The sequence below is a fragment of the Anolis sagrei genome, chromosome 5 (assembly GCF_037176765.1).
Source record: "Anolis sagrei isolate rAnoSag1 chromosome 5, rAnoSag1.mat, whole genome shotgun sequence".
In the NCBI taxonomy this organism is placed as follows: domain Eukaryota; kingdom Metazoa; phylum Chordata; class Lepidosauria; order Squamata; family Dactyloidae; genus Anolis; species Anolis sagrei.
Genome location: NC_090025.1, coordinates 142,080,061 through 142,106,037, shown reverse-complemented (window position 1 = coordinate 142,106,037; position 25,977 = coordinate 142,080,061). Strand labels below are relative to the sequence as shown.

Sequence of the window (25,977 nt, the reverse complement as noted above, 5' to 3'; positions counted from 1 at the left end):
TTTGTTCATTTCCATGGTTTCTTCCTTTCTGTTGAAATTGTCCACACTGCTAAACTCACACCTACCTCCAACAGATAAGAGTTCTTTCTCCCAACTTGGATGATCCACAGATATATAAACCTCATTTTCCTAGTTTCCAATAGACCTCACAACCTCTGAGGGTGCCTGCCATAGATGCAGGCAAAACGTCAGGAGGGAATGCTTCTGGAACATGGCCATACAGATCAGAAAACACACAACAACCTACATTCCAATTTTTACAACCTGATTAAAAGGATGTCTACCATTTGTTCTGCATTTGCGTCTTAGATCAGGATACAATCTACTATGTCCTATAAGTGTACCTTTCAGAAGCAGAGGCAAATGTGAATAGGATTTTCTGGAACATGTCCAGGCAATGAATCAGTTTTGACCCCATTATAGCAAAATTTCTACGGAAAGACTTACTTTGAAAAACAGAATGAAGCAAGATTTCTATACCCTGTTGGCGATTTCCACCAGAATGTGCTTTAGCAGCACCTTGAAAACACTATTATGGAATCCAAAGGTGAGCAGCTCCTTCAAGAGCTCATGTTTGAGCTTGCAATGCTTCAGACTTTGCTAAAGGGTTTTTTAAAAAAAACAAAAAACCATTTGTTTAGCATAATCTTCATATCCTGTCTCTCTGCCTGAGAGGAATTCAAGCAAATAGTGCTAACCCAGAATTTAGAGTCCCATAAAGCAAAACCAATAGGTTGTCTTTATAAAGAATATGTATTATCGAAACAAATATGGCTTAAATCTATGATATCTACAGAAAAGACTGTCGACTGCATTTCTTCCATTTGAGGTGGAGAGAAAAACATCATACATTTGACCCCTCATATTTCCATGTTGGGATTCTTCAGATTTGATTTTTCATGGATTTGATTGAAATGTTTCCTCTAGGAATTCCTAGGTCCTCCAGTGTGATTCTATAATCAATTTTCAGTGGAAGTTGGCCATAGAGTTGTGCTAGAGGACCTTGAAATTCCTAGAGATGTTGTCATGTAAAACCATTTTTTGCCATTTTTCACTTTCACAATGGTCATGAGCCCCTAACTGTAGTGAATGTGAAGGGCTGGTGATAAGAAATATGGAATTAAAGGAGTTTAAAAACCAAGAACACTTATTTGAAGTTTCAGAAACTTTTAAAATAGAGTATCAATACTTTTGGAGTTCTGTCTTAAAATATTTTAGCTCTATAAGAAAAGGAAGGGAAGAAATACAATATAAAGCATCTTTAACTACATTATATACTTGTTATGATGAAAAAAGTTTCTTGGGAGTTGCACTCTTCAGTGTCAAACTCTGGAGCAAGTTAGTTGCAAGGGGGGAAGTTTTGTTCTCTTCCTTTATCTGTGAAACAGTAAAAAAAAAAAAGACACCATACAATCAGATGCTGGTTGAGAAAGATAGATTTAGGGGAGCATAAGAACCATTCTCATTGTGATGCAGAAGATAAAGAAAAATAATGGCAATGTTATGTGGCCCCTTTGTGTCCTTTCCCTGCCCCACATCAGTCTCAAACAAAGTACAGTACAACCCCACATCCAAAGCGGATATATGCCAAGACTTCCTGTGGCTCACAGATAAAGGTAAAGGTTTCCCCTGACATTGCGTGTCCATCTCTGGGGAGATGATGCTCATCTCCATTTCTAAGCCAAAGAGCTGGCATTGTCCGTAGACTCCTCCAAGGTCATGTGGCCAGCATGACTGCATGGAGTGTCATTACCTTCCCCAGTGCCTACATAAAAAAGGAGGTACAGCTCTCCGTTTTGATTATTTGTGAGTTTGTATTGCCATGCTCTTCTCCACAAGTTATTCAGGACCCAGGTAGAATGTGGGTGGTGATCCTTTGCCTGCTCTGAGGTAGCCCCATCCTACGTAATGTGCACCAGGCAGCTTTGGGAGCTAAGGGAAATAGATGCATGTGTCACACAGGAAAGAGAGAAGAAGCAGGTCTCCTGGTTCCTTTTCCTCTTCCTGTCTGCTGTGTGTGTCTATTGTGCTGAAGTTAAGAATGGGGGGTACTGCAGGAAACACATGCACAAAGCACACAAGAAGAGAAGCCAAGCTCCACATGGTAAGTGGTGTGGCAGTGGCGAGCAGGGTCTGCGCCTCCTTTTCTTGTATGTCACGTTTCTCCCTCTACTGCCTTCCTTTTGACTGGCAAAACAGACACACAGTACTCTGGAGGATAAGTAAAGTGGTAGTGGGGGGGGAGGCTCCTTCGTTCAGCTGGGACCACAGCATGTACACTCCTCACATCCCATTGCTCCCCTCCCAGAGATTTTTACATTTATTTCCCCTTTTTGGGGGAGGGATGCTGCAACCCTAACCCTTGCAAAATTGGAAGGGCTAACTGTACAGCTTACAGGCAGGACACAGTGGGTGCAGTATGTCGGTAGAATTGCAAGCACAGATGATGCAATAACATCAAGACACTAGATGAGGGTGGACAACTTCCCCGGGTGCTGTGATCAAACATCCTCCCCAACGTTTTGTTTCATACTGAAATGACCTGCTGTGATAGTAATTTTACTACATTTTCAAGAATAAAACAACTCAAGGGTTGAAATGACTACTGAAATTCTCAGGATTCTCAGTGTAACTTGAAAAAAAACTTAAATCATCTTACCAAAGCAACTTTCGATGGACTTGAACAATCCTGTGGAATTTCGCTTTGCCTTTTGCGATCACCTGGAATTTGCTCTGCAGCACCAACTGTGCCAACCAGTATCTTGAATCCATTGTCAATTTCCATTTTGTCAGAAACTACAGACTCCTCTTGTTGAACAGAACAAGTGTCGGCCTCTTGAGTCAGAGAACTCTCTTGTGATGAGGATATTTGCTGAGAACTACTTATTTTTTCTGTAAGTGCATTGTTCAAACGTTGTGGTAAACGAGTCTTTCTGCGGAAACTTTCTCTAGCAATGGCTGCTTTAAGATTAGCTTCTTCAGCAACAATATAGACCCGGCAACGGCCTCTGGTGACAGCTGTGTACACATGCTGCCAATTCTGGCGACCGGCATTTCCAACAATGTAGACAATTGTGTTTTCTTCAGAACCCTGAAAACAATATTGACAAAAAAATGCTGAAAAAAGAAGGTCCAAATGAATGAAAGAACTTTAAAAGAAATTTAAAAGTTCCATATTGTATGATGTCTCTAGCTACCCCTCATCTGGTATTCCCAAAGGCGTTAAACAATACAAAACAAAACAAAAACCCTAGAAGAAAGTACAGTGGGCCCCTATTTTTTTGGGTTTGGTTCCAGGTCCATCCATATATAACAAAATCAATGGGTGCTCAAATCCAGTTATATTCAATGGTGTAGTAAAGTCATATCTGTTATATTAAATGGCAAAATCGAGCTTTGCCTTTTGGAATTTAAGAAATATATATTTTCAAGCTGTGGATAGTGCAATCTGTGAATGCAGACTCTGTGGACACAGAAGGCTGATTAAACCATATTTCAATGCTACACAATTTTATCTATTCTGTTTCCCAGATTTTTCCAAAGAGACACAAATGAATTTTTACAAGTCATTTGATAAGGTCATGTGTAATTGTTGGCTTCTCAACTTTCCACAATGTCATTGCTGATCTGACAGTACACCAAGAGACTTGGCAAGTAACCTTTTTAAAAATTTCATATAAACTATACAATGGATCACTACCTTTTAGCTTAATGCTGTAACAAGGTCAAGACAACATATAACAGATCTCATTGAGGTTTGCTTCCACTACACAGCTCTCTAAGATGGAGAATTACACCATCTACACCTCACAAATGTAATAGTTTGATTCATAAATGTTGCTGCTTCTGCTAAGTTATGGCAGCAGTTTTGTTTCAGGATGGCAGGACTATAACACAGCCTACCTGAAATGTATGAATAGTTTTGGCCCAGCCATGCTTAATCCTGGAGTTTTTCAGAAGATGTTTATACACCACGGTATACTCAGGTCCATCAGTAATGCTAATTGTCACCATGCGTACACGATCAACTTCTTTATCCTAGATAAGACAATAATCAGTAAACAACAACAACACCAATATTTTTTTATTTATATCCCACCACGATTTCCCAGAGGGAATCATGGCAGCTCACAAAACACTCAAAGTGTGACATGCAAAATACAGCACGTGGAAAACAAAACATATGAGTAGACAATAAACAATCAACATCATCATAAATTCACAGTACCTCTGGTAAAAACAAGAGAATACAGCAATTGCTGTAGATAAAATAGCAGTATTCAATCTCAGAAGTATAAAATGCTAATAAAGAATCTAAAGGTCCTCATATATATTAGCAAGTCTAAACATGGTCGAAGGCTTGTTCGAAAAGCCAGATCTTTAATTGTGTGCGGAAAGTTTGGAGGGTGAGGGCTAGCCTGATCTCCCTTGGGAGGGCATTCCAAAGCCGGGGGGGGGGGGGGCACCATCGAGAAGGCCCTCTGTCTCGTCCCCACCAACCACACTTGAAACAGAGGTAGGATGGAGAGGAGGGCCTACCCGGTATATCTTAAAAGCTCATGCTGGTTCATAAAAGGAAATGCAGTCTATAAGATAGGTTGGATCCAAAGCATCCAACCTATCTTCTTACCTACGATTTGTCTCACAGCTAGACAAAATAAATGCACAAGATAATTCCTTTTAAACCACTGATCTTCCAACTAAATGCAGGAGAGTGCCTTAATCCACCATAACTAGTGGCATTTTTAGAAACTAAAATGCATTTCATCACAATTAAACTGTTTGCTCATGAAGTTTTGGGTAGAACATCTGGAGCAGAGCTTACCCTTCTATTAAGATCCTCTATTCCTTCGTGTAATCATACTGCTTTTCAGTCTAGTATTTACTGAGCAGCATTCAGAGAAACTGACATTCTAACACAGCTAAGATTTAATTTCTTCACAAAGCACAACAACAACTTTTACTATTATTCTTCTGTATTAAAATTCAGAAAATAATATCTATTTATTTGGGTTTTCAAGCGACCAAACAGAAGTGCATACTAAAGGAAGGGGCAATGCTCTCTTCATGTGTGACTGAAAATAAATTTGTATCTTCTCTTCTAGATTTATTCTTAAAATCCACTGATTCACATACCTCTGTAATGAAGAATATTTCCCCATTGCACAACCGTGTATCATCATTACCCTGAGAACTTGGTGTATGACCAGAGATGCGCTCTTCTCTTCGCAAGCATACGTTGCATGTACACAGACCAGAACCTTCATTTTTTGTGCAAACAATATTATCTCTTGCAAGAAGCATTTTAACATACTCATTCCTAGTAGAACAGATCTTGTCACCACATACGAACTGGAGTCGATTCTTATGGTTTCTGGATCAAAATTGAACAGAAGATTTTAGACTAAAGATGCAATAAGATCTGTCCTTCAGTAAATCATCAACAAGTGCAGAGAGCACAGTAATGTCTTCTGTTTACTATAGACCAGTGGTTCTCAACCTGTGGGTCCCCAGGTGTTTTAGCCTACAACTCCCAGAAATCCCAGCCAATTTACCAGCTGTTAGCGTTTCTGGGAGTTGAAGGCCAAAATATCTGGGGACGCACAGATTGAGAACCACTGCTATAGACCTTGTATTTGGTAACCAAGAATAGAAACCAAGCGGTTTGAAACAGATCCAGCAGCAATGCAACATCAGTTAGAATTAAGCTTAAAAAGAACAGAGCTCCAACACATTGAGGAAACTCTTTAGAAAAGGTATAAAACAACTTAGCAAGAGGGTTCCCGTATTTTATGATTAAAATACTTTGGGGGAGGGGATATTATATTCTGAATATAATCCTGCTGTGTTAAATAACCAATCAATTCCTGAAATTTGGATGTTATAATTTTGTCAGGGAAAACAATTGCAATTAAAGACCATTTCACATGTATTTATTGATTTATTTCATGTCAAAAGCATTGGATAAAATAGCATATCTAAAACTGATAAAATAAAGGGATCACAAGCTGCTAGATAGTTTTAGACCAAAACGGGCAACAGCGACTGCATTGTCTATAGCTTTAAACAATTCTTCCTCTGTGTGTGAGGCAGGACAATGTGGGCAAGCATATAGATGCTGAGTTGATTTTTCTGCTCCAAAGTCGTACAAGATGGAGGATTCTTTTAGATAGTTCCATTTTGCCAGGTTGACTTTTGATCTGCCAACTCCGCTTCAGATTCTGTTCAGGGACTTCCAAATTGCCCATTCTTGGTTTGCCCCTGAAGGAAGACCTTCGTGGGGGGAGGGCATCCCATTGGAATTTCCTGATTTTTTATGCCCACAGGGATATTCTTGCTGTTGCTGGGGAAGCATTTAGAGGACTGGTGGTTCTCATGAATCTTTTCCTTGATTTAAGTCTACTGGGAGGAGACTGATAGTCATATAGTGTGAGGCTTTCAAAATATTCAACCTTATTTCTCTCGCAATTGGCAGCAACTTCCTGTTGCACATCCGGGGAGTGGGGGGGGGGCAATGCCAGCTAGCTTATAGAGTCTATCAACAGGGCAGGTTTAAGACATCCTGTGATTATTCTATATGTCTCATTTAGTGTTATATTCACCTGCTTCGTGTGGACAGATTTATGCCAGATGAGGAAGGCATATTCAGCAGTTGAGTAAGATAAGGCCATGGCTGATGTTCTTATTAAATATGTGAAAGATCCTGAAATTGCCTGGATGGGCTCATATAACATGTTAAATATACACATTAATGGTATGAAATGGATGAGAACCATCAAGCAGAGAAACAAGTTCATTTAAAGAGAACAAGGGGGAAATAATATTCTTGAGTGCAGGAGTTCATCAAGTGCTATATGTTATAGAGATAACAGTGCAAATAGTACAATAGACTAGAATAGCTCTATTGTCATTGTGCTATTTCACAACAAAATTTAATGCCTTCCCCAGGATACACCACACAGGAAAGCAAATATGATATAATAGGCCAACATTAGATCTAACGAATTGCTCACTTGCCTTGCAGACTATTTTATTGTCCACAAGATGGAAAAGGCAACAAGAGAATCAGCTATTTTAAATTTGATCCTAACTATCAGCGAGGATCTGGTTAATGATGTAGATGTGGCAGAATCTTTAGGTGGGCATGACCACGTTCTCCTCGAGTTTTAATACAGCAGAAAAGGGAAGCCAAAATATAATCAGGCACACATTCTAGAATTTTAAGAAATCTGATTTGAGTAAACCTAGGGAAACATTAGATGCAATCCCTTGGTCAAGAATAGAGAAGGGAATTCATGATGGATTAGTGTTTCTAAAAAAGTGAGATACTGATTTCAGAGTTTCAGTAGATTTTTTTAAAAGACATGTACAAAAAAAATAGAGGATGGGGGAAATCACAAAAGAATAATTCAAGCAAACAGCTATCACATGAGGAGAAAAAATCTGAGAAGTTGAGGTGCAGAACAATCTAAAGCTATAGCAAAAGGAAGGATAAGGAAATGGTAAAACCAGTGAATGGAGAAGATGACAAAGGACTAACAGATAAAAAAGGACCCAAACAATTGCCACCCATTTAGCCAGTTAGAATAGCTTTGAAAACACCCTATTCCACTGCAGTTTTCTCAACCATCTCTCCCAGAGAGCCTCACCTCTAATGAGGTTTGAAGTCAGGTATCTGCAAATAGGCATCTCAGAAACTGCAAGCATTTCTACAGGCCTGCCATCACTTTCTTGCCTTTGTCACCTTGTTCTTATGACATTCCTTATCTAGGTTTCACCACCATCTTTGCCAGTGGTGGAAAAAAAAATCCCAACAACAGAACAAACTGAATTGTAGCTGAAACATCTACAGATAAAAAATAATGTCATACCTCATTGTATGTTTTGAGTAATGCTTGCAGCAGATTTCATTGATGATGTCACAGTCTTTTCTGAAATAAGGGGGATCAATATTTAGTTAAAATATGTAAAACTTTCAGTACAGCAGAAACCCAATATTTTCTGATCTCAGTCTTCAATTATCCACTCAAAGTAACAGCTTACTTTACCTACAGCTTATTCTACAGCTACCTGAAGAAGCAGAAAGGAATGTGGGCAGTTAATGCCATCATTAAAAGCTGTAACAGCTAAGTGAATGAGAGTTTGTCAGTTATATACTGTTAGTACAGAACAACGTCCATATCAATGAGACAGGAATCCATGGTTACATTTATCCACATGCAATGAAGTATGTTCTCCTTAGACATTTTCTACATCCTCCAGCAGAACCATATGATATTATTTGGCCATAAATCCTTCATTTTAATAGGTTCACTATTATTGGCAATTTTATATATCCACAGGAAGCCCAGGAACATTATCTTCTGCGATACAGGGGCCATGCTATACTGGAATCACTTTAGTTTTGAATTTTGTTGATCTGACAGAAATATTATATGGAAGATACCACCGGATATAATTCCCATTACTATGGGTCACTATTATTAACAGAAGCTCAGACTACTGTAAATGGACATAAGAACCACTGACTGATCAAAGGATGGAGAAGGCAGCCAAGTCAAGAACGCCTAGAAATGCATTTGGGGAACAATAAGAACAGTTTAGGACTTAAAACCATCATGGTTTATGCTCATGCACCATAACCTTTCTTGTATTACAAATGCTAACAAGATACTATCATTATTATGAAGGGATTCTATTTATGTACTTTCTCTGCAAGCTAGGAAACACCAATACCAGGTTGGTAGTAAATACCATCATTACACAATGCTATAGAAATCTGGGATTTATAGTCTGTTGTGGAACCACAGCTCTATGACTGGCAAGGCTAAATATATCACAGAGCTCCATATCCCAGAATCCTGTACTATTAAGCCATGGCAGTTTAAATGGTGTCAAACTGCTAGAATTCTGTAGTGAGGCTACATCACCGATTGAATCAAAGTGTTCCCAATCCCAGGTTAGTCTCTACCAGCTCAGTTGATAATATATTACCCCTCCCTTAACCATCCTAAGGGTTAGGATGAATACATCTTTTCTTTCTTATGCCTCCTATTCTGTGAGAATACTTTCTCTATTTCTACCTTTAGTCACTATTTGTTGTTGTATTTGATCAATATTATCCAGGATTCACCCCTAACAACTGGAAAATAAATAAAATTAATTGACAGCAAAGGAATAAAGGTTGAAGGAAATATCATAATGCAAAATCCTCCCATGTACATCTCCATAATTAAAAGACATGCAGCATCACTTCTCAATTATCTCTGTACATTTTAGTGCACAGCTAATAGAAGATCTATCATGCCTACACACATGCACTTGTTACCTTCTGAAAGTAATGAACTGTGACTGTGTATGATCTTGCAGTCCTGGGCCACTTTCAAGCAAAGCCATTATAGCTGACTGCAAATCTAATTACAAGAAAAAACAGATAAGGATCAATAACAGAACAAATGGGTATTTTTATTTTTTTAATTATGCAAAATATGTATTGACTATTAGTTTATGCAAAGCCTAGCTGCATCTCACACGTGGGACAATGTGGAGCCTTCAAAGAACTTCCATACAACCAGTGTGAGTACTTAGAGACCCATAACTGCCAAATCCATCCCCTCCCCTCTCTATTATGCTGAAGAGGAAGGTTCACAGTGCAAGTGCTCCCTTTGCTCTTCTCATTCCAACACAGACCATGCTCTTACTTAACAGACTGAAAAGACTCTTCAAGTTCCAAATGTGAGAGTAAAGGTTGGATTCAGTGGGAATCTCTGCACACCTTCTTCGCTTTTCAGACAGTGCTCCTTCCAAAGGTTAGGGATGACTGTAGGTGTAATTCAATGTCTCAAGTAATATGAGGGTGAATACAAAATTATCCACACTCTGGCTATAGAATTTAGTTTAATCAATTTTCAAAAAAGACAAATAAATTATGTGTTTGCCTTTTCTGAAAGTTGATTAAAATAAATTCAACATAATCTCCCTGTTTTCCAATACGTTTTGTCCATCTGCCAACAAGTTTCCCTTATTTAAAAACATTTTAGGTTGAGTTGCAAGCCATAAATGCATGATTATCTTCACCTCTTCATCAGACATGACTTTTTGTCACTGTAGGGCTTCTTTCAGGGAACCAAATGGGTTCACTGAAGAGATGAAGCCTAGTACTCAGGCAAAACACAGAGGACTGCTATCCAGAGTGCTGTGTTGTTATATGACAATGCACATTTGAAAATTGCTGTTCATACTGTTGACAATATCCAAAACCTTCGTTTTGAAGTGTTAAAGCATCCTTCCTATAATCCTGATTTTACCCCATCAGAGTATGGCCTGATGGACTCTGAAAGAAGCTCTACGATGACAAAGATTCACGACTGATAAAGACATGAAGACAGCAGTGCACTTGTGGCTTGCAGCTCAGCTGAAAACATTTTTTAATTAGGAAATATGAGACCTTATTGACAGACAGGCAAAATGTATTGAACAGAAGAAAGACTATATCCAAAAATAATGTATTTGTCTTTTCTGAAAGTGAATTAAAATAAATTGTACAACCAGAGTGCGCATAATTTTTGACTCACCCTCATATATGTAACCAGTCCCTATCCTAAAACTACATTCAGCAAATTGAAAGTATTGCACATAGTGGAATATTAAATCAACTCCATCTTTTTAAGGGAAGCAGATAAAACTGTGCCAGTTATTTGAAACTAGAAAATAACTTTAGAACAACAAGGGGATTATAGGTGGGAACTTGACCTGATCACTAGTAATACGTATTCAGGATCACAACGCAGATTTGCTGTACATTAGCCACTGAGAAATAATGTCTTACTTTGAAAAATTTGATCCATTTCAGAAGATCACAGTAGTCCTAATTTTGTTTTGTTTTAATAAATCAGAGCATGAAAAACTAAGGAGATTCTACTCCTAAATTATGTAATAAATTAAACTTAATCTGAACATCTCCACATGTATTAGATATGAGCAGTAGTTAAAAAGTGATCTCTTAACATTTAAAACTTACAGTTACTACCATCTTCAGCAGGTAAAACAAGAAGAATAAATTTTTTCTCGGGACTTGGCATTGGCCATTTTTTATCGCTTTGGGAAAATTTCAGCACTTGATCAAACACTGGATATTTCTGCTGAGAGATTCTATATCAAAAGGGCAAACATAAATGTTTCAGACTGGTTAGGCATTATTTAGTCAGAGATGAACATTTTGCTGACATTATTACCTGACTGCTTGATAAATTTTTAACATCAGCTTTATTTCATTTCACACACAAATACAGTCAGTTGCATCCTCCCATTATACAACATACATATGGTTGCAAAACCATGCAATTCCAACAGAGCTAAACTTGGACAGAGTATTCTAAATAATGGGATCATTTTAAAAAAATGAAAAACAGGCAGACAGAAAAATTCTAAATGACTCAGATTATTTTTTTAAATTGCCACTAGATACAAACGTTTGTTATTTATTTCTCACATTTCTACTGTGACAAATACAATAGTGCAATGACAGCAAACTTTCTAAACATTTGTTCATGTATAATTAGATGGCTCAAGGGCACACTAATGGGAGTCAACTTTTCATGCTGCAATAAAACATGATTTGTAGCAACTGAATATGTCGATTTTTATTTAAATCTTACCTTGTTGCATTCTCCACAATTAACTGAGACTCAGATCTATGGTTGGTCCTTAGTTCTGTACACCAACCTCTTGATTTCAAACTGGCAAAAAAGTCAGCCAATGTGTTACCAGGCTCAATACTGGGTAATTGCCTAATATCACCTAAATATAATGCAAATATATATTCAACAATAAAATTACATTTGTCTTTCCTTCTTAATAAACTGCTTATAGTAAACCCCAACCACATCAATCATAGCAGAGCACTGACACAAATCAAATCCTTTTATACATGTGACCAGCAATAAAATACTGCACATTGACATCAAGGATATCTGACAACCATGAGTTCCTTTTTGAATTTGTTCTCCCACATTTCCAAAGTCAATGAGAGCACATTGTCTTTGTAAAAAAAAATTAAAAAATTAACTAGGCATTTTTTGATTACAAAAAATGTGAGTCAAGCACTGAAAGGGTTAAATGGATGCAGTGGCTCAGAGAAGCTGCGGTTCAATATAAGCTGGTGTGCCGCAGTCTGAGAGAGCTCTCAGTGTGAGAGAAGCCTCTCTTTGTGAGAATCGCCTCAGTGGGACAATAGGCCTCATTGTTATTAGGCCTGATTTTGAGGTAGGCCTCGGTATGAAAAGGCCTGGTGTAAGAAAGTCTGGTGTGAAAAGCTTTGATGAGATAAGCCCCAGGTTGAAGGCCTCATGTATAAAGCCTTATGTGCAAAGCTCCAGTATAAAGGATGCTGTGTGTAAAAAGCTACTGTGTGAAGCTCCAGTATAAGTTCGTTGTGAGAGGCTTTGCGAGAGTGAAGCTGTTTATCTGTATGAGGAAGAAGCCCAGCATGGAAGCAAAGAAGGAAGTATAAAAGGTTTTATTTGTGTTGTGGAAACCTTGTTATTGTAAATAGTGTAACTATATTATTTAACTATAAAGAAAAGCCTTCTATGGAAGATATAACATTGCTCTGTATGTTTTTGTTATTTTTCTCACTTTTGGCTACTGGTGCTGAGTCACACTGCTGCTGCTGCTAAGTTACTCTGCTGTGCATTTATGAGGAGGGTCTTTGGTTGATAAGCCCACTCGCCCAACAGTCTTCACACTGGATTGTTTTTATGCCCCTCTCCATATGTATTTTTTATACTTCCACGAAACCTGAGATTTCCTCAAGCCTGCTGAAATCTTCCCACTTGAGAACTGATTTTAGGTACAGTATGATCCCAGTATCCACGAGGGTATGATCCCAGACTTTTTGTGGATATGCAAAACTGGGGGAAATCTATTGAAATGAAAGGCTTCTGGCCCAAGAATATCATAGTTGTGCTGGATAACCCAGAAAATACCTAGAGAGGATATATTTTGTTGTAATTGTCTGAATGAAACTGCAGATCCCACTTTCATGGATATAGGGGTCAAATTATAAATAAAGGTCAACACTTATCATTCTAAGTGTTTAGAAGGGACTTACACAAATATTATTCATCCATGTGGCAAAGGATTTTGAGTGCCCCAGAATCCCCCTCTGCATGGAGGAGCTTAAGCATATATTATATGGATGTGCGTGTAGAATTCCTTGTTGTAGTCCAAATACCATATATACTTGAGTGTAAGTCGACCCAAATAAAAGCCGAGACACCTAATTTTACTACAATAAATTGGGAAAACAGATTGATTGGAGTATAAGCCAAGGGTGGGAAATACAGCAGCTACTGATAAATTTCAGAATAAAAATAGATATCAATACAATTACATTAATTGAGGCATCATATTTACATAAAACTGTAATTTAAGATAGGACTTTCCAACTCCGATTAAACCATTATTCTAACCTTCTTCAATGTAAATGTGCTTACATATCCTTCCAATAATAATAGAGTAAAATAATAAATGTAGTAGTAGTATAGTAATAATAATAATAATAATAATAGAGTAAACTAATGGAAATGTAATAACAGTAATAGCATAAATAATACATTTAATAATAATAACAAGAACAACAACAGAGTAAAATAATAAATAACCTTGAATCAAGTATAAGCCGAGGGGGACCTTTTCAGCCTAAAAAAGGGCTGAAAAACTAGGCTTATACTCGAGTATATACAGTATATAGACTGTATAGTCCCTCCATGCAGAGTTGACTTATATGACAACCGTCAAGTATTGTTCCAACGTGTATAATGTACCTGATATGAACTAAGAACTACATTTACACTACAAAATGCAGTTTGACACCACTTTAGCTGCTGTGGAATCCTGGGAGTCATAGTTTTACAAAGTCTTCAGCCTTCTCTGCCAAAGAACGCTGGTGCATCACCAAAGTACAAATCCAGGATTCGCAGGATGGAGCCCTAGCTGTTAAAGTGGTGTCAAACTACTCTTGATGGGTAATAACATGAAACTAAAAGAGATGCTACCCCCTTTTTTGTTGCATGGATTTGATAGCTAGAATGTGATTAAAATATGCAGAACAGTGTATTTGGGAACAAGTATTTGTCATTCTCCCAATGATACAGCAATACTAAAATACTTTCCATGGGGAACAGAATTGATTTAACTTTAAATATACTCCATTCATAAAGACAACATAAAGAAGTATTTCTCTTCATCTCTTTTCTGTGTACTGGAGTTCTCTAAGATAAATATCTAAAAGGAACATTAAGTTACCTCCATCCCAAGCAATGCCATTTCAATCTCCACTGAGTTGTGCCTCAACTGCAATTATATGTCTCAATTCAGTTGTAAATCAAGATTTTGACTATGTTAATGTCTACTGCAATAACTAGACCAGCAGGCTTACTTTTGAGGATATACATTGTATTCAATTAGATTTTATAGCAGGCCAGAGGTTAACAAGTAACTTCAGAAAAGCTTTGAATCTGGTAGATTGGGCTTTTCAAAATAACAAAATATTCACTTGGGTCTGCCATTAAAAAAAAATTCAATACAGACAAGTGGAGGTTTAACTTCCCTTAGATTTGTATGAAGATGAAAACAGCCCCACAACAGAATAAATAAACATAACAAAGCCCTGTATTCAATTATTTAGGGACACATTAAGTATGTAGGCAACTAAGCCACATATCATATGCAATGGAGACAAAATTAAAGGGGAAAGCATTCACTTGCAGCTTGAACCTCTAAGATCTAAAAAGTGTTTGGATTTTCTCACAAATTTGCATGAATTGTGAAATAAAATTTCATTTTTCTCACTTTTCACTACTGCTTATACTTACCAAGAATAATAAGCTTTGCAAGCCTGGCATTCCGGAACAAGTACTTTAAAACGTTGCTTAAGATTCCTACAGGCACCAAGCTTCCTTCATCAACAACTAATACATTGACTCTAGAAAATTTCCATGGAGAGACTCCCTCGTTATCCCTCCATGCATAATAACTGTACATGACCTGAAAGAAAACACAGTATTTAAAAATTAAGAAGGGTGCAAAAGTTTGACTTAGAATAAAGGTAGGAATCACCTCCAGATGTTTCAATTGCCAGCATTCCTTGTCATTGGGGCTGCTAGGGATTACAGTCTAATGATATCCAGAAGATGGGTTGCTGTGAATTTTCTGGGCTGTATGGCCATGTTCCAGAAGCATTCTCTCCTGACATTTCACCCACATCTATGGCAGGCATCCTCAGAGGTTGTGAGGTCTGTTGGAAACTAGGCAAGTTGAGTTTATATATATTTGTGGAATGTCCAGGTTGGGACAAGGAACTCTTGTCTGCTGGAGGCAAGTGTGAGTGTTGCAATTGGCCAACTTGGTTAGCACTGAATAGAATTGCAGCTTCAAAGCCTGGCTGCTTCCTGTCTGGGCATCAGGAGATAATGCTTCTGGAACATGGCCATACAGCCTAGAGAATTCACAGCAACCGAGTGATTCTGGCCATGAAAGCGTATGACAAAACGATATCCCGAAGGTTGCATGAATCCCACTTCTGATTTAGAGGATCAGATATGAACATGTCAATTTCCCAAGCAGATTCATCTTCTGTTTCATGCTGACCATAAACCACAGTTTACTATGAGGCTGGAATTTGTAATCCATGATTTACACTGATCTTGCAAACCACAGACCAGAGTATCCGACCACCTCAGTTTAAAATTATCCTTGAAGCCACAGATCAAGGTATAATCTCTAATCTATAACATGCATGGTTGCTATATGATTATTTGAAGCAGAATTTTTAAAAGCCAACCTTGATTTTGCCAGTTTATAGAAGTCATTTTACTACAGTGTTATATGTAACGAGCCCTCAGCATCCACAGAGTTTGGTCCTGAAATCAAACCCCATTGGCTACCAAGAGCCCTCTGTGTCTTGTAAACAAGCCTCCCCAGACACACACTCAGAAAAATGATATAAATCCACATCTTTCCCAAAGTAAAACCAAGATGATAAGTTGCCAAGTTTCAAAACAATTCACCAATCTAGTGATTTTTTAGAATTATTTTAAGTTTCAAACAACATTTTTCAAAATAAGACAAATCACAAGAGAAGGTTCTGGAAATCGTAGTCGCTGGTTGTGTCCATTCTCAGCCAATCAGAACATGGACACTACCAGGCTTTTTATTGGCTGAGAGACAGAGAGAGAGAGAAAACTTCAACTCCCATCATGCTCTAAGAGGAATTTTCAATGGCCACCCTATGCTAGTGACACTGGGAAAGTGAGTTCCAAGGGACCACTCTAGAGAAGAAGGGAACCTTTTATGGGGAAAAAAAATAGAGAAAGCTTCTTCTGCCAGGGAGAGAAAAAGACGCCTCTGCCTTGGGTATTTTGTGTATTTAACTCTTTCCAAAAATATCATCTCTCTGAATTTGTTTCACTTGTCTTTTTGTCTCTTTCTTCCCTTTCTGTTTTCGGAAATTACACGAAAATGTCCCTCTGAAAACTACAAATCTTTTCATTAACAGTGATTCGGGCCCAACTCTACCGTCTAGCACTAAAGGAAGCACTGAGCACCATATTCTGCCAACTTAAGATGAAAACAGCTGTGCTCTTAGCAGAAGCTGAAGATGTTACAATGCCCCAGCAACCCCCAACTGTATCACACTGCTGAACTAGCCCTCACACTTTTCTTTCACATGTTCAGCAACTGCAGTCCTCATCATGGGCCTTGTCAGCTAGTGCAACTGACAGAAATCTGCCTTAAAACAATCAAAGGGCTCTCAAGAATTTTTTCTAACAAATATGTGAATTATTCCAAGACATTCAATTTGTTTAAAACATTGAAAAGTACAGCAATAAGCACCACCTTACAGGAAAGGTTTAAAAAAATAAATCATACCTGATGAAGAGTATAAGCAGGAATCTTGGTTTTCTTGGACAAAAGAGCAGCTGCCTTCCCTGTAGGTGCAGTAAATAAAATATTTAAAGAGTCGTTTGTTTTCACATTAGAAGACTGATGGGAAGTCTGCCATTCTTCGGGTGCATCCATGTCCATTTCGAAATCATTGCAGGCCTTTGTAACTTCTTCATTTTCTTTCTTCATCAGAAAGCGGAAAAGGTAGCTAACTACTGTGGTTTTCCCACAGCCGCCTTTGCCACTTATAACAGTCACTGGATTAGAACAAATAAGTTCTATTGCCTTCCCTTGATCTGGATCCACTTCTGCTTCACATTTTGATTCCTTGCTCTGAGTTCGCTCCTCAGACTCGAAATCATCGTTACAGTTTTCCTGTTCATGTGAAGCATTGCCAGATTCCTTTGGATCTCTTTCACAAGGTTTTTCTTCACTTACTTCACTCTCATCGTCCGAGTCTCTGAGGCTATTAATACATGAACCATCATTAAGAACCTCTTTAACATCAACCTGAAAGTGCCATGGAGGGTTTTGTCTGAGCCTATATACAATGTCAGCAATCTGCCTCTCGGCGTCATAAAGCCGTGGAATAAACACAAGCTTCTTTTCAGTAATCACTATCCCTTCATCCTTCAAAAATTTGAGTGCCTGCCAGGCCTCTTCCACAGGCATCTTTTTTGATACCATATCTGTCAACTTATCTCGTTCTTCATATGTATGTCCACACTGTCTGCAGCGTTCCTTGAGGTTTCCATACAGCATTAATGCATTCCTCTGCAAAATTGGAATCTTCTGATAAAGATGTTTGCAGTCATGCAAGTCCTTGAAAGATGCTTCAGCCAGTTTAGCATGAACTTCCCTGTACGTCATCTTTCAGAGACAGCAAAATACTGTTACTTTAACCTTACATAAACATTAGTGTACTATTTTTCCAAAAAGCAAGAAAAGTTCAAATTCTCAGATCTTCTAAAATTTTATTAATCTATTAGTCAGCATATAAGATTAAAAACCTGTACATTCCTTCCTATATGCATTCTTAAATCATTTTGATTCCAAATGCAGCTGAAATAACAAGATTTCTCAGATTCAATAAATTAAAATGACTCAGTATATCCTCAGTATAATAATGACTGTTGACCTCAACATGTGCTTAATACCAATATCCAATTATAATAATGACAGAAATGTTCAAAATGTTTATAAGGAGGAGAGGTGAATATAGTTGTCTTGCTCCTGAAAGAGCCCCGGTGAACTTTTAGGGACAAAGATATGCCAATGCACAATGCATTATTTTACAGTAACAAGATTTTTTGAAATGTAACATTTATTCAATTGGATTGTATTTAAAAATGAATTCAATTACAAAATGAATTGCTGCAATATTTTATCCATGTTCTTACTTTGCTGAATCCAAGTTTCCATGGCTCTTCCTTTAAGATTTTCTCCAGCGTTGTCAATTTATCACATTCGCAATGTTTTTGGTCATGGACATACCATTGAACGCAATCAGAAACATTGCATGGCAGAAGTTTTGGCAAGAATTCCAGCACAAGAGGAAAGGCTAATGCTGATAGTACAGCTTTCCCTACAGCTACAGAAACAAACAAGCAAAGAGATTGCACACTGAGATCATTAATTTTAAATTTAATTTGTTACGGCTCCTTCTTTAAAATTATACAAAATCAAACAGTTTTTATTTTTAGATATATATATATATTTCCTGGAGCAGTTCTTATGCAGTTCTTATGGAGTTCCTTATCCTTAGATACAGTAAATGTACTACTTATTTTAGTTGTTGTTGTCGTTATGAGGGTTATCCGGAAAGTAAGGTTACAAGGCACATAGCTCTCGCAGGGAATTTTCTCGGGAGAAGTTGGTATCATTGCTGTGTAGCAGTAAGCCAGCAGAAGCAAATGAGTAGTACCAGTGGTCAGTAGCTTATCAACTGGTGTTGTGGTGAAGGTTAGAGATGAGCATCCTTATTCCGTTTCCCTCCAAGTGCGAAGTTTGCACTGTAATACCTAAATGCTAAAGGCATCAATGCCGCTGAGATTCATCGTGAAATTGAGCCCCTCAGTGGTGCAATGGGTTAAACCCTTGTGCCAACAGGACTGAAGACCGACAGGTCAGAAGATCAAATCCAGGGACAGCACGGATGAGCTCCCTCTGTCAGCTCCAGCTCCCCATGCGGGGACATGAGAGAAGCCTCCCACAAGGATGGTAAAACATCAAAAACATCCAGGTGTCCCCTGGGCAATGTCCTTGCAGACAACAACTTGGAGTTTCTCAAGCCACTTCAGTTTATGGAAAGATGTAATGTCAAGACAAAAAAAGTGAAATGGCGTCAGTTTATGGAGAGACATAATGTCAAGACAGGATGTGCAAAAATGGGTACGGAATATATTGTGAGACCACGAAGAAACTTCGCAGGGCCATCCAAAATAAACGTCATGGGATGCTAGTCTCCTTCATGACAATGCACGTCCACACACCGCTCATGCAGCACAAGTTGTTAACTTCATTTGGTCACAGCCCCAATCTCACACCCAGTGACTGTCATCTGTTCACTAAATTGAAAGAACACCTTGGTGGAAAACACTTTTCCAACTACAATAAGGTGAAAATCAAAGTGACAAACCGGCTGAAAAAAGCAAAGGGAAATTTCTATAACACAGCCATCAAAAACTCATCCCACGTAAGACAAAATGTATTGAACTGAATAGTGATTATGTGGAAAAATAATGTAATACCTATGCTACAATCCTTGTAAGTTTTATTAAAATATATTCATTCTTTGTATTTTAAAAAAATCTTGTAACCTGACTTTCCAGATAACCCTCATGTTAAATCTTAAATGTAACTGACTTCAAATGTTCATAAATAATAAATATTAATCAAACCAGGAAGTGTTTGCACAGAAAATGGAATATGACAATAAAAGGACACGGGGCACATATAAAAGCTTTGTACATGTCTTGGCTTAAAAGGATGAGAACAAAATTAATCTATGTAAAAGTGTTAGACCTCGTTTTTGGCATTATAAGACTAGCTGCTATCAAGCCCAGTTTCACTAATCCTATGATAGTCAGTGATACGTAATTACAGGAATAGCAAGCAGATGGCGACTACTGGAGGGCATATGTTCTGTATCAGAAACTAGAGCTGATGTGGTCTATCCAATGCAATTTTCTGAATCAGCAACCCAAATAACCAAACCGAATCTAAAGTTAAACAAAAACGGATTTGTAACCCTTTTGGTACTAATGTTGGAGAGTGGTTCCTGGTCAAAGTGGCCCCTGTTCAAATGGTCCCTGATCAAAAAAAGGTTGGGAACCACTGCTTTAGGGGCGGTTTTATATATCAGCATGTAAGATAGCAACAGACAAAAAACAATCCAGATATGATGCTCATGAATTTAAATTTATGAAAGAAAAATGATTCAACCCTTTTTTCCACATTACTAAGAAGAATAAATAGAAATCAAGCTCTATATCATACTATAGACATATATTAACACACTCAGATTTCTCTAACTAAATTAAGACCAGTGTAATAATTAACAAATAATAAATGATATATGTGTATACTTACATGAACTTTCAATATAATAAAAAATGTCAAATTCTTTGGGGTCTGTAGATACTTGTTCTTGTGCAAGTTTTGACGTCTTAAATTGATTTAATGTTTCTTCAAGACACGTAATGTTTAGAGAAGACCCTCTAGGAAACCACTCCCAAAATGCAGTTCGTAATGGTTCAGGAACACCACATTCGTTAAAGAAAAGAGAAACGACCGCTTTTTGGTTTTTCCCTGCATCAGTCTGTAGAAAGTAAGATGGATAGCCATCCATATAGTACTTTGATCCAGACTGTTTAACTTTTACATTCACTTTCCACCAAGGACCGATGAAGACAAACCGTCCAATCACTTCATAATCCTTTTTGGTTATTGCATCCTGTATTTTAACTGCAATTATTTAGAAGGAGATTGTCAATAAGTCTTGAATTATGCTGGTTTTATAATAAATAAAATATTAACTCGTCTTTAAAATGTGTGATAATAGATGCAACTTCATTACAAAACACTGATAGTCTAAGAAACATTTAAAACACACACACACATTATAAACTGATGTCATCTCCAAACTGACAATAGAAATGTGAAGAAATAGAACAAGTTTTTTTCCTGTCTCCACCCATCTGGCCCAGTTTTCTTTTTGTGTATGCCAATGAAGAAATTGTGAATGTTGAGAAATCAAAAAACAAATCTGAAATGTTAAGAAGTCAAGAAACATGCAAAATAACCTTTTTAGAATTATGAATGGGTTATTTTAAGGGAAACTTTATCAACTGTCATGATTCCATAGCATAGGGCCAGGGCATTGGGGTCAAATTGCATTAATTTTACAATGTAGATGCACCTTAGATCCATGCAAGCTTTAGATTCTCTTAAGTACTGTACTTGTTTAGCAAAATAAAAAATCCTAATAGCGTGTCTTTCAGAACTAATTCATAGTATTTTATATTATTTTAGTATAAAATATCTTCAATATTTGGTGGAGCATGAAGAAATAAGGGAAGCCTGCAAAGATGGCTGACCCTAATTTTTCAAAAAAAAAAATCTGCCAATTAACCTTGACATATGCCAACTGTGCAAATCGGAAGCATTCCCACCTAGGCTTTCTGGACTCTCAAAAATCCATAAGGACTCCACCTGGCTCAGACCCATCGAGTGCCATGGCATCCCCCACATATGATTTGGCAAAATGTTTGGCCGCACAGCTATAAAACCCATATTGGGCTCACTAGGCACTACATCAAGGACTCAACCCACTTCATAGAAAAAATCAGCAACCTCAAGCTCAACCCTAATGATAAACTGATCAGCTTCGATGTGGTGACTCTATTTACCAAGGTCCCAGTAGGAGACACCATCACAATAATCAACCAGAATTTCCCAGAAAACATCACAGCCCTGCTTCACCATTGCCTCACCACAAGCTACTTCCAGTGGGACAATGAATTCTATAAACAGAAAGATAGAGTAGCCATAGGGAGCCCTCTCGGCCTGGTCATAGCAAATTTCTACATGGAACACTTTGAAAAACAAGCCCTGGAAACGGCAACAAAAAGCCCACTATATTGGTCCAGATATGTGGGTGACACCTTCACCAGTAAAATCATAACAACAGCAATAAAACATAAGTCATTAACGAATCCTTATTAAAAACATTGTCCAGTTCCAATTTTCCTATGTCTGCTACTCTGTATTGGCAAATGCTTGCTCGAAAAGCCATGTCTTGAGTTTTTTTCGAAATGTTAGAAGGGAAGAAGCTGATCTGGTATCCGTGGGGAGGAGCCTCCACCACACTCCGGGGCAGAAGTTCCACTGCTGAACAGCTCTCACAGTCAGGAAGTTCTTCCTAATTTTAAATGGAATCTCCTTTCTTGTAGTTTGAAGCCATTGTTCCGCATCCTAGTCTCTAGGGCAGCGAGAAAAAAAGCTTGCTCAAATCTAGCCATCTGTAAGGCGGTCTTCCTTTTTTATTACTGCCAAGTGTTGCTGCCTTTTTAAGTGAGTCATGACTTCCTGTGACAATGCCAAAGTTGTTATTTTAACCAGACAACACATCTTGATCAGAATTGTTATGCATTCCAACTGATCTTTTCACGTAAATAATGCTTAAGAATCATAAGCTGCCTTTTGGGGATATTTTATTATAGTTCTGTGCTCCCTTTCTCCACTGTTAAAGCCACCATTGCATAAACCGGCCCTGAAAGCGATCATTTGAACCATTCCTGCCCAACTCCCTAGGGTTGGACCTACACTGCCATATAATCCAGATTATCAAATCAGGCAAATTCTCTCACACCAAAAGCGACTTGCAGTTTCTCAAGTCACTTCTGACATGAAAAAAAAATCTACATAACTGTTTTGAACTGGATTATATGAGTCTACACTGCCATAAAATCCAATTCAAAGCAGATAATACAGATTTTGTATGGGAGTGTAGATCCAGCCTAAGAGGGTTCTTTACTTGGTTCTGGAAACTCTTTCTAGATTGAGGTCCCTTCCGTACAGCAGAATAATATTCCACATTATCTACTTTGAACTGGAATATATGGCAGTGTGGACTCAGATAACCCAGAGCCCTTCCACATAGCTCTATATCCCAGAATATCAAGGCAGAAAATCCCACAATGTCTGCTTTGAACTGGGTTATCTGAGTCCACACTCAGATACTGTGGGATTTTCTGCCTTGACATTCTGGGATATATTGCTGTGTGGAAGGGCCTTAAGTCAACACTGCCAGATAATCCAATTCAAAGAAGATAACCTGGATTTTATACAGCTGCGTAGAAGGGCCCTAGGAGGGTAGGTGCCTCACCAAACTACAAATCCCAGGATCGCACAGGACACAGCTCTGGCAGTTTATAAAGTGGGATCAGACTACTATAATGGTTTGGATTCATCCCTATATTCAGAGAAGGAAGGCATGGGCAAACTTTGGCATCTACACCAGACATGGGCAAACTTGGGCCCTCCAGCTGTTTTGGACTTCAACTCCCACAATTCCTTGTTACGAATTGTGGGAGTTGAAGTCCAAAACACCTAGAGCAGGGGTCCTCAAATCAGGGCCGGGGAGGGGGGGCAGATAGAACCTCCAATGTTGTTTACCCGGCCCTCACTCAGGGTCAACCTAAATCAGACAAGACTTGACAGCACACAACAACAACGCTATCTCATCAGCCAAAAGCAGGCCCACACTTCCCATTGAAATACTAATGTTTGTATTTGTTAAAATTTTAATTATTGTATTGTTTTTAAGAAATGTTTGCACTACAAATGAGATATGTGCAGTATGCATAGGAATTCACTCAGTATGCATACGAATTCATTCATTTTTTTTCGCAGGGATGGGTCTTGGAGGTACTGTTTTGCAGTGGCTCCGGTCATTCCTGGAGGGTCGATCTCAGAAGGTGTTGTTGGGGGACACCTGTTCAACCCCACAACCATTGTCTTGTGGGGTTCCTCAGGGCTCAATATTGTCTCCCATGTTGTTTAACATCTACATGAAGCCGCTGGGGGAGATCATCCGGAGTTTCGGGGTACGGTGTCATCTGTACGCGGATGATGTCCAACTCTGTCACTCCTTTCCACCTGCTACTAAGGAGGCTGTCCAGGTCCTGAACCGGTGCTTGGCCGCTGTGACGGTCTGGATGAGGGCGAACAAATTGAAATTGAATCCAGACAAGACAGAGGTACTCCTGGTCAGTCGCAAGTCCGAACAGGGCATAGGGTTACAGCCTGTGTTGGATCGGGCCGCACTCCCCCTGAAGACGCAGGTTCGCAGCTTGGGTGTGGCCCTGGACTCATCGCTGAGCCTGGAACCCCAGGTTTCGGCGGTGACCAGGAGAGCATTTGCACAGCTAAAGCTTGTGCGCCAGCTGCGCCCGTACCTTGGGAAGTTTGACTTGGCCACGGTAGTCCACGCTCTGGTTACATCCCGTTTAGACTACTGCAACGCTCTCTACGTGGGGTTGCCTTTGAAGACAGCTCGGAAGCTCCAACTAGTCCAACGCTCGGCAGCCATGATTTTAACAGGAGCGGAGCGCAGGGAGCATACAACCCCCCTGTTGCGCCAACTCCACTGCCTACCTATCTGCTACCGGGCTGAATTCAAAGTGCTGGCGTTGGCCTTTAAAGCCCTAAACGGTTCCGGCCCAAGCTACCTATCCGACCGCATCTCTGCCTATGAACCCACCAGGACTTTGAGATCTTCTGGGGAGACCCTGCTCTCGATCCCGCCTGCTTCTCAAGCTCGGCTGGCGGGGACGAGAGATAGGGCCTTCTCGGTGGTGGCTCCTCGGCTGTGGAACGCCCTTCCTACGGACATTAGACTAGCACCATCTCTAATGGTATTCCGCAAAAAGGTGAAGACCTGGATGTTTGTGCAGGCGTTTGAGTAATTTAGTGCAATCTGGTAATGGAACATAGGAATGGAACAATGGACGACGAACCTGGACTACGCTTGGATGATGAGAAGATTGGGTACAGTTGTTTTTTGTAATAATTGTGCATTGTAATTGCTTATTGGTAATTTATGGATAATGTGTTAAGTCAATTGTTATATGTTGTATGGAACCACTGCTGTTTCTACTGTTTTTACTGTTTGTGAACCGCTGTGAGTCGCCTTCGGGCTTGAGATACAGCAGTATAAAAGCAAAGTAAATAAATAAATAAATAAATAATCTGGCCCTCTACCAGTTTGGGGGACTGTGACTTGGCCCTCTGTTTAAAAAGTATGAGGACCCCTGACCTAGAGGGTCAAAGTTTGCCCATGCCTGGTGTAGATGCTGCTGAGGGAGGAAAGGAAAGGGCTGGAGGCTGTTAGGAATGGTGGGAGTTAAAGTCCAAAACCCCTGGAGGGCCAAAGTTTGCCTATGCCTGATCTACACAATGGAGTGAATGAAGTTGGGTGCCAATTTAAGTGCCATGAGGATAGTGGGAGTAGTAGTTTTGCAAAGTCTCTCGCCTTCTCGCCCAAAGCGCGCCAAACTACGACTCCCAGGATTCCATAGCACTAGAGGCCCTTCCACACAGCCCTATATCCCAGAATATTAAGGCAGAAAATCCCACAATATCCGAATGTGGACTCAGGGACTTTCCACACAGCCATGTAACCCAGAATATCAAAGCAGAAAATCCCACAATATTTGCATTATTTTGGGTTATCTGAGTCCACATTCTCTCTCTCTCTCCCTCTCCCTCTCTCTGTACCTCTCCTTCGCGGGGGTTTGAGGAGCTGGCTGGACTCCTCGGAAACGACATCGAAGGGCTCGACCTCGTGGCCGTCGTCCTCTTCCTCGTCGTCGTCCTCGGCTTCGTCTTTCAGCGGCAGCAGCAGCCCCTGCAGCTCAAAAGCCGGGCGGCTCTTTCCCGAAGCGCCGGCCTGCGCCATGCCCTTCGCAATTCCCGCTCCAAGCAGCCCGGCCCTCCTCTTCCTCCTTCCTCAGTGCAAAGAGACGC

General features: G+C 39.2%; 1 protein-coding gene across 2 annotated transcripts; it reads right to left on the bottom strand.

The window, feature by feature from the left end:
• Nucleotides 1-617: 617 nt before the first annotated feature.
• Nucleotides 618-25,977, bottom strand: HELB (DNA helicase B). 2 transcript variants are annotated; one of them, XM_060777505.2, is made up of 13 exons: nucleotides 25,729-25,977; nucleotides 20,539-20,913; nucleotides 18,348-18,538; nucleotides 16,933-17,817; nucleotides 14,877-15,048; nucleotides 11,658-11,799; nucleotides 11,021-11,151; nucleotides 9,329-9,413; nucleotides 7,872-7,931; nucleotides 5,137-5,374; nucleotides 3,904-4,038; nucleotides 2,660-3,091; nucleotides 618-1,377 (listed from the first exon to the last, which is right to left on the bottom strand). In XM_060777505.2, the coding sequence occupies exons 1-13, from the start codon at nucleotides 25,907-25,909 to the stop codon at nucleotides 1,282-1,284; spliced, it is 3,123 nt and encodes a 1,040-aa protein (XP_060633488.2). In that variant the 5' UTR covers nucleotides 25,910-25,977; the 3' UTR covers nucleotides 618-1,281. The 2 variants fall into 2 exon arrangements, with proteins under 2 accessions (XP_060633488.2, XP_060633489.2); XM_060777506.2 differs by having other exon boundaries at nucleotides 20,539-20,767; nucleotides 25,729-25,866.